At 40.1% G+C, this 9,130-nt stretch overlaps 1 protein-coding gene and 1 non-coding gene across 2 annotated transcripts; one reads left to right on the forward strand and one right to left on the reverse strand.

The window, feature by feature from the left end:
• Positions 1-3,776: 3,776 nt before the first annotated feature.
• Positions 3,777-6,546, reverse strand: LOC112502930. Its single transcript, XM_025106950.1, has 2 exons — positions 6,045-6,546; positions 3,777-4,255 (listed from the first exon to the last, which is right to left on the reverse strand). The coding sequence occupies exons 1-2, from the start codon at positions 6,544-6,546 to the stop codon at positions 3,777-3,779; spliced, it is 981 nt and encodes a 326-aa protein (XP_024962718.1).
• A 1,502-nt stretch (positions 6,547-8,048) lies between these two features.
• Positions 8,049-8,154, forward strand: LOC112502933. Its single transcript, XR_003067805.1, has one exon. It is a non-coding gene; the product is annotated as a small nucleolar RNA R71 (small nucleolar RNA).
• Positions 8,155-9,130: the final 976 nt, after the last annotated feature.

The raw sequence follows: 9,130 nt of genomic DNA on the forward strand, positions 1-9,130 counted from the left end.
TATCTCTACGTCCCAACAAGTTTAACCACAATATTTTAGCTCCATAATAAAAGTATAAAGAAATAAATCAAAATGACTCAAAGTGGGAATGAAAGGAAACTATTTTTGACTAAAAAGACGTAAACAATTGCATTATGTGTTGAATTCTCAACACATATCACACCCCCAAACTTAAATCGTTGCTTGTCTCCAAGCAACCAAAAGACAAATAAAAAGACTCAATTTATAAAAAAAATTTGCATGATCAAGGCATTAAGTGCCAACCCAACAAGAGTTATACCTAACATGAGGCTCATAGCCTTTCATAAATTCAAGATGAGTCACTCAAAACCAAGTCATTTTATGTGAACCATAGGCTAGCATTCCTTTTTCTTTGTTAAGTTCAAACACAATCACATATATAGGATCAATAGGGCTTAAAGGGTTTACTCTCTTTGGCGTATCTTTTCTCTCAATAGCATTTTTCCTTTTATACTCCACATATGAATTTTTCAAAATTTGGGCTCTTTGGCCTCTTTTGATTGGAGTGTGCACATAGTCCCTATGGAACCTTTGTTGTGCTATTTTGAAACACATAGCCCTTATAGGACTTTTATTTGTGTTTTTCCAAACCCTTTTATGATAAGGAGTCAAATTAGAGCTTTGCTCTTTGGTATTGACTTTATGTCCTTATATAAACTCTTTCCCCAAACTTAAATTTGACAATGTCCTCATTGGAGCTTTATGGGATAAATAGTGTTTGAAAGGGTGCAAGTGGCTTAATATGAGTATAGAAAAGAAGGCCTATATCATTTCCTATTATGAATTGTAGATCAAAGTGTTGTCCCAAAAAGTGGTTTGTTAGTTCATGTTTTGAACTAAGTGATTTGGTTGAGAATTATTCAGGCTATGATCTCATGTGCAACATAACTCAACTCAAGTGATCATGCATAAAAAATAAGACTAAAAATTATTAAAGACTATTCCCGACTCAAAGAAATAAATATATGGAGACTAAAGTACGTGGTAGAACCTGCCCTACTCCGAAAGAGTAGGTTGTGTGCTCCGGACAGCCGTGGCTGTCGTGCCCGCGATGATCTCATCCTTCAGCCTTTCATTCTCCGCCTTGTAATGCTTCAATTTCTTTTGTAGTCTCTTGATCTTACCACCAACTCTCTCTTTCAACTCCTCTTTTAACTTCAGAAACCTCTTCTTTGTCTTTCTTTCACCTGCCTTTAACTGCTTCATCAACTCAGCTTGCATCCCATCAATCTTCTCTACCATTTCAGCCCGGTGGTCCATCAAACCGTCCATCAGATTGATGCCTTGTGCGAACAAATCCTTCGTGACCCTTGTCATCCCCGTAGGCTCCCTTCCTTGGTCACCTCTCTTTCTTAGCCGTGATACTTCCTTCATATCGATTGACCACTTCTCTTCACTCTCCTTGATCACTAAGTCATTTGTATATTGTGGGACACCCGCTTGCAAAAGAAGTTTGTTAAGTAGGCCCGGGAAAAATAATTTCCCTTGATTCCTCCTTGAACAACATAGGATGGCCTTTTCAATGACTTCCCCCACATCTATTGATTTTCCCATAACCACACAATATAGTAAAATAACTCTCTCAACCGAAATGGAGCTATCGTGAGTTGTCGGGTGGAGAGAGTGTCGAATAAAATTCATCCACACATTCGCATTGGGTGTTAGGTTAGAAGCCCTATAAGTTTTTAGCATGTAATTGTTGTGGGAGTCCCATGTGGCTCCGGGCTTTCCTAACTCTCTACCAATATCCTCTAATTTAGCTTGGGAAGCCTTTTGAGAGAGGGTACCATACTCAGTTTTAGTCGGGGGTGATATGCCTAAAAGTTTGTTTATGGCCTTAGCCGAAAAGCTTACCCTAACACCCCTTACTTTGAGCTTGGTGGTACTGTAGACACAAGCCTCCACATAAAACTCTTTAATTAATGTCAAGTTAAAATAATTTTTTACCTCACATAATGCTTGCCGACCGTGCTTGTCCATCACCTCCCGTATAAAACCAAATTCCTCGATGCTCCTTTGATCAAATCCCTTGTCTGGCAACACTTTCTTATTTTTGAACTTGTCAAACATTTCTCGTGCCTTTTCTGAACTGAACCCATCAAAAGGCATCTGGGGCCTCGTAATGGTTTGGGGCTTGGGCTTGGATTTTACACCAGATGGACTGGCTGTCTCGGACTGCCTCGATGATCCTTTTCGGGATGATTTTCGTGGCACAAAGGCTGTGTGCCTTGATTGGACAGAAGGTGCAGGTATCCGTTTGGCCCTCTTTCTAAGAGGATGTTTATCCACAGCCTTGGACTTGGTTGCGAAAACCCTACCTAGCCCTTTTCTTTTCATTGTGGGTATAGTGGTTATACCCCTAAGATTGGCTTCCAAATCCATTTCGAATGTTGGGGAATCAGTGGCTTCCTCCCCAACAGGTTGTGCACAGTGTTCAATTTCAACAGGTTCTTCCTCAACATTGTGAGGGACAGATTCATCTATGGCCATATCCTCATGAGTGTTGTGATGATCACTCCAAGTTAATAGGTAGACTTTTGTGTCATTGAAATTAGTGGGGTATGATATTTGCATTTGCATGAAATCTTCTTCTCCCTCAGAGGAATCAGAAGCAGTAAGTCCCTCCATTAAGAAATTAGGGCTCATAACAGGATTTACCTCAATACCCAAGTTAGGGTTTTCTTTTGCCGGTGAAATGGTTGGGGTATGAGCAGGGGTGTCGGCGACAATAGGGGGAGACGATGATGGGCTGTTGGCGATGAGGTCCACCCACTCGGGCTCGCTCGTCCATCACGAAGATGAAGCAGCAGCTCACCGGCGTTACTCCTTCGCACCGGCGGTGGTGGTGGGTCTCCGATGACAGGTCTCTTTGAACAGGCCATGTCTTTTGCAATAAAACAGTAGTGTAGGTTTGTGAAGATGTGAGAATACGGTGTGATTGAGGGTTTTGTTGAAGTGATGGAGCCGATGAGGAAAGGCCGGCGATGGTGATGATGGTTCTTGGAAAGATGAAGGGTCTCTTCTCAATTATGTCCCCTTCATTTTTCTTTTGAAAAGTTGACGGTTGAGTCCACAAAACACATCCATTTAAGGTGTGGCCCAATTCTCAGAGCAATGCTCTGGGAATACTACAGCATCATGAAATGCCTTAACTCGTTGCCCATTCACTTTAAACACCGTTTTGTCCTCCGGGTTGATCAAGTCAACCGCTCCATAAGAGTAAACTTTATGAATGACAAAGGGTCTGGACCATCTAGACTTGAGCTTTCCCGGGAATAGTTTCAACCTAGAGTTAAACAAGAGGACTTTTTGTCCTTCTTTCAACTCTCGGTGTTGGATTCTGTTATCATGCCACCTTTTTGTCTTTTCCTTATAAAGCTTGGCATTCTCATAAGACATTTGTCTTTGCTCCTTCATTTAACAAAGTTGTAACTTTCTTTTCTTTCCGGCTTCATCCAAAGACATATTGAGCTCTTTGATAGCCCAATATGCTTTGTGCTCAAGTTCTAGAGGTAGATGGCAGACTTTTCCATAGACTAGCTTATATGGAGACATACCAATTGGTGTTTTGAAAATGGTTCTGTATGCCCATAAAGCATTTTCTAACTTGAATGCCCAGTCCTTCCTATTGGGTTTGACCACTTTTTCCAAAATGCCTTTAATTTCTCTATTAGAAAGCTCTGCCAAACCATTAGTTTGTGGGTGATAAGCCATGACAATTCTATGGTTAATATTGTATTTTTCAAGAACTCCTTTTACAAATTGTTCATAGAGTGGGTACCCTCGTCACTAATTAGTGCTCTAGGGGTACCGAACCGTGTGAAAATTTGTTTTTGGAGGAACTTAACCACAATTTTGGCATCATTTGACACACATGCCATGGCTTCCACCCATTTGGATACGTAGTCTACAGCCACAAGAATGTACTGGCAATTATTTGATGGAGGGAAAGGACCCATAAAGTCTATTCCCCATACATCAAATAATTCAACTTCAAGTATCCCATTTAATGGCATTTCATTTCTTTTAGAAATGGAGCCACTTCTTTGACATTCGTTACACCTCTGTTCAAAATTGTGGGAGTCTTTAAAAATGGTTGGCCAATAAAAACCGGACTGTAGAACCTTGGTTGCAATCCTTTGGCCTCCAAAATGGCCTCCGTATGGTGCATGATGGCAATGCTGCAGGATTGCTGCCACTTCAGATTCAGGCACGCATCTTCTCAAAATCTGATCTGTACCAAGTCTAAACAAAAATGGGTCATCCCACAGTTAAGATTTAGCATCATGAAAGATTTTTTTCAACATGTGGCCTGTGTAATCAGAGGGTTTTATTCCACAAGCCAAGAAATTTGCTAAATCCGCAAACCATGGTGTTTTTGGTTGGTCAATCATGAGGATTCTTTCATTTGGAAAAGTATCACTAATGTCCATTCCTGCTGTCTCAGGTTCTTCTAACCTAGACAAGTGGTCTGCTACTTGATTCTCTACTCCCTTTCTATCAAGTATCTCTAAGTCAAATTCTTGCAATAAAAGCCCCATCTTATTAACCTTGGTTTTGCATCTTTCTTTGAGATCAAGTACTTGATGGCTGCGTGATCGGTATGCACAATTATTTTTGTTCCCATCAAGTAGGACCTAAATCTCTCAAAAGCAAAAATTATGGCGAATAATTCCTTCTCTGTTGTGGTGTAATTAATTTGTGCCTCATTCAAAATTTTACTTGCGTAACAAATTGAATGAAACACCTTTTCTTTCCTTTATCCTAGCACAACACCTACCGCCTAATCACTCGCGTCACACATGATTTCGAAAGGTTTGTTCCAATCAAGGGCAACTACCACTGGTGCGGTAACCAAAGCTTTCTTCAAGGTTTTGAACGCATTTTTGCATTCGTCATTAAAATCAAATTTTTGGTCATGTTGTAGGAGTAAACAGAGAGATTTTGAAATTTTCGAAAAATCTTTGATAAACCTTCTATAAAATCCGGCATGCCCCAAAAAGTTTCTAATTCCCTTAACAGTGGTAGGTTCGGGTAGTTTTTCAATAATTTCGAGTTTTGCTTTATCTACCTCAACCCCTCTTTTTGAAATTAAGTACCCAAGAACAATTCCTTCCTTGACCATGAAGTGACATTTCTCCCAATTTAGGACCAAGTCTGTCTCCTCACACCTTTCCAAACTCTTTTTCAATTTTTCCAAACAGTTGTCAAATGATGACCCATATACAGAAAAATCATCCATGAATATTTCAATGGATTTTTCAAGCATATCCGAAAATATGGACATCATACACCTCTGAAAGGTGGCAGGAGCATTACACAGTCCGAATGGCATTCTTCTGAAAGTAAAGGTGCCATAAGGACAAGTAAAAGTGGTTTTCTCTTGGTCTTCGGGTGAAATGGCTATTTGATTGTACCCTGAATAACCATCCAAGAAACAGTAGTACTCTTTTCTGGCTAATCTGTCCAACATTTGGTCAATGAAAGGTAGTGGAAAATGGTCTTTTTGAGTAGCCTTGTTTTGTCTCCTATAGTCCATGCATATTCTCCAACCGGATACAACTCTAGTGGGTATAAGTTCATTTTTATTATTTGTGATGACTGTGAACCCTGCCTTTTTTGGAACACACTAGACTGGGCTAACCCAAGAACTACTAGCTATCGGGAAAATAATTCCGTGTCTAACCATTTCAAAATTTCCTTTTTGACTACCTCTTTCATGACAGGATTCAGTATTCGTTGAGGTTCTATGGATGTGAAAGTCTTATCCTCAAAGATGATCTTATGTTGACAAATGGCAGGACTAATCCCTTTAAGGTCAGCAATGGTCCATCCTAAGGCCTTTTTGTGCAATTTCAACATGTCCACAAGTTTCTTTTCTTGATGCAATTCTAGGGTAGATGAGATGATGACAGACAATTTGCCTTCTTCTCCTAGAAAAGCATATTTGAGATGGGATGGGAGTTTCTTCTACTCCAAGTCAGGTGGTTATATAATGGACGGGGTAAAGTCTTTTTGCTCACAGTTTTCTAGCAGCTCAAATGCTACAGCATTCACTAGGACAATATCATTTCCTATTTCCTCTATTTCCTCAACACACTCTTCTATTTCCTCATCACACTCCTCTTCCAACTTAAAGTTCTTCTGAGTTCCTTCTTCAAAGCACATTTCCTCTATCTCAGATATTCTTGAACACTTTTCCAAGTAATCAGGGTACTTTAGAGAGTCGAAGACATTAAAGGTGACTTTATGGTCTTGGAGTCTCATAGTCAACTCTCCTTTTTCGAAATCTATCAAAGTTCTTCCGGTAGCTAGAAATGGTCTTCCTAAAATAATGGAAATTTCCTTATCTACCTCAAAGTCTAGAATGATAAAGTCTACTGGAAATATGAACTTGTCAACTTGCATCAACACATCTTCAATCTTCCCCTTAGGGTATGCTATGGACTTGTTGGCCAATTGGAGTGTGACTGTGGTAGGTCTAGCCTCTCCTATGTCTAAGGTGTTGAAAATAGACAAGGGCATAAGGTTGATACTAGCTCCTAAGTCACATAGGGCTTTCCCTATCTCCTTCCCTCCTATTGAACAAGGAATGGTAAGACTCCTTGGATCTTTGAGCTTATGGGGTATGCTATTGGTCAAAAGTGCACTACATCCTTCGGTAAGGGCTAAAGTCTCATATTCAGTCAACTTCTTCTTCTTACTTAGGATGTTCTTCAGAAACTTGGCATAACTAGGCATTTGCTCAATTGCCTCAACAAGTGGGATGTTGATGTGCAATTCTTTAAACACATCTAATAATTTCTTAAAGTGCAGTTCCTCTTTTTGATTCCTCAACCTTTGGGGGTAAGGAACATAAGGAGAGACTGATTTTATCACATTCTTGCTTGGATGAGTTGAGCAAGATGGGTCTTGAATGCCTTGGGTCTTTGTGGTGCCCTTTGGAGGTTCAGATGAAATGTTAGCATCAAGCTTAGGGATCTCTAAAACCTCAGTCTCTTTTGACTTTTTAAAGCATCCTCAGAAAAGAGTAATGGAAAGTCTGATCTAGGGGGGACAGAAGTGGTGGTCTCGGATGCCTGCTTCTCTAAGGGTCGGACCGGTCTTTCTTTGGCAGGAACCAATGCTGTAGCATCAGCTTCTGTCAAATTGGGTGTACTATCATTTTGTACTTTTTCTTTCAACTCCTTCCCACTCCTAAGGGTCACTACTTTCACATGTTCCTTATATAGGTCTCTAGGGACCTCTGTATTACTTGGCAAGGTATCTAGGGTTCGATTGTTCTGGTTAAGCGCAAGTTGACTGACTTGAGTCTCTAAATTCCTGATGGCCACACTTTGTTGATTAATCAAAGCTTGGTTTTGGGCTTGTGCATGTGCAAAAAGTCCTTTAATCATTGCTTAAAAGAAGATGATTCTGTCTGTGGAGGAGGTTTGGTCTGAAAAGGTGGTTGTGAATTCTGAAAACTTTGTTGGTGAGTCTGAGAGTTAGAATTGTTTCCATGATGTTGTGGTTGGAAATTGGAAGTTCCTTGTTGTTTGTGGATTGATGGATTTAAACTTGGACTGTTCCAGGAAAAGTTCGGGTGTTTTCTCCAACTGGCATTATAATTGTTGGAATAGGGGTTAGCTCTATTATGAACATAATTTACTGATTTAGAATTATGAGTACAATGTTCATATGAATGATCCCCACCACAGCACACACACTGCACAGATAGGACTGGTGTATTAGTAGCTTGCTGTCCTCCCTGACCAGAAGTTAAAATTTTCAGCATGTTTGTCATGGAGGTAAGCTGAGCTGTTAATGCAGTATATGCATCTACATCATGTATCCCAACAGTCTTTTTATGTGATTGAGCACGTGGGTTGGCCTAGTGCCCATTGTTTGCTGATATCTTTTTCAGGATTTCATATCCTTCATTATAGGTCATAGCTGTGAAGGCTCCGCCTGCAGTCGCATCGAGCATTTATTTTTCCATGGGATTTAACCCATTGTAAAACGTCTCAAGTTGAATACAGTACGGAATGCCATGGTGTGGGCATTTCTCAACAACTCTTTGAACCTTTCCCACGTGTCAGGAACAGCCTCATCGTCCATTTGTTTGAAAAGAAAGATCTCGTTCCTGGACTTAGCATTCCTTGTTGGTGGGAAATATTTTTGCAAAAAAAATTCCGTCATGTTACTCCATGAAGGCACAGAACCCGGAGTTAAATAATTAAACCATGCTTTTGCTCAATCCCTCAATGAAAATGGAAATAAAGTGAGTCTGAGAGCGTCATTTGACACTCCCGGGATCAGAAAAGCATCAGTGATTTCCATAAAAGATTTTAAGTGCGAATGTGGGTCCTCCGAAGGTAATCCGGCAAATTGGCCATTCGTTCGCAATATGTGAAACATTATCGGTTTTAGTTCGAAATGGAGAGCGTTCATATGTGGTCTAACTATCCCGAAATTCAATTGCTCAAAATGCGGAATAGCATAATCCATGATCCTTCCATTTTTGGAATTTGACAAATTAATGATGTTCGGAGTTTGTGCTCTTTGTTGTTCATTATGGTCCGATTCTGTGTCCAAATTATTATCATTATCATGATGTGGATGTCCTTGTTGAAAGTTCGGGAATGGTGGAATTGGTTCAAAACCCGGCGGTTCGTTTTCCAAATGCGGTATTTCCGGAATGATTGGGGGAGTAACGCCATGTTTGGACGGAGTAGAGCAAAAAATTCTCTTTGAGCCCTCCTTCTATGGTGAAACGTTCTCTCAATGTCGGGATCAAATTCAAAAAATTCCCTGTGATGTGACCGTGGCATACACCATTTTTAAAAATAATTCCGATGGTACAAGAAAAATCAAATCTTTTACTTTACTCAAAATAAAACTTTAGCGAATCAATCCCCGGCAACGGCGCCAAAAAACTTGGTCAGTTATATTTCACACCTTTAGACTTAATGAAATTGGGCCACAAAGCAAGTATACAATACGACCCAACGTCGTCTTTCCAAGTAATAAAGTGGTACAAGTACCGGATTATCGTCTACGGAGATTGTAGCCAAAGTTTAATTAGAGTCCGATGAAAGAGATGATTTCAGATGACGATTTTGAAGAC

The sequence above is a fragment of the Cynara cardunculus genome, unplaced genomic scaffold (assembly GCF_001531365.2).
Source record: "Cynara cardunculus var. scolymus isolate 2C unplaced genomic scaffold, CcrdV1 Un_Scaffold_2183, whole genome shotgun sequence".
NCBI lineage: Eukaryota > Viridiplantae > Streptophyta > Magnoliopsida > Asterales > Asteraceae > Cynara > Cynara cardunculus.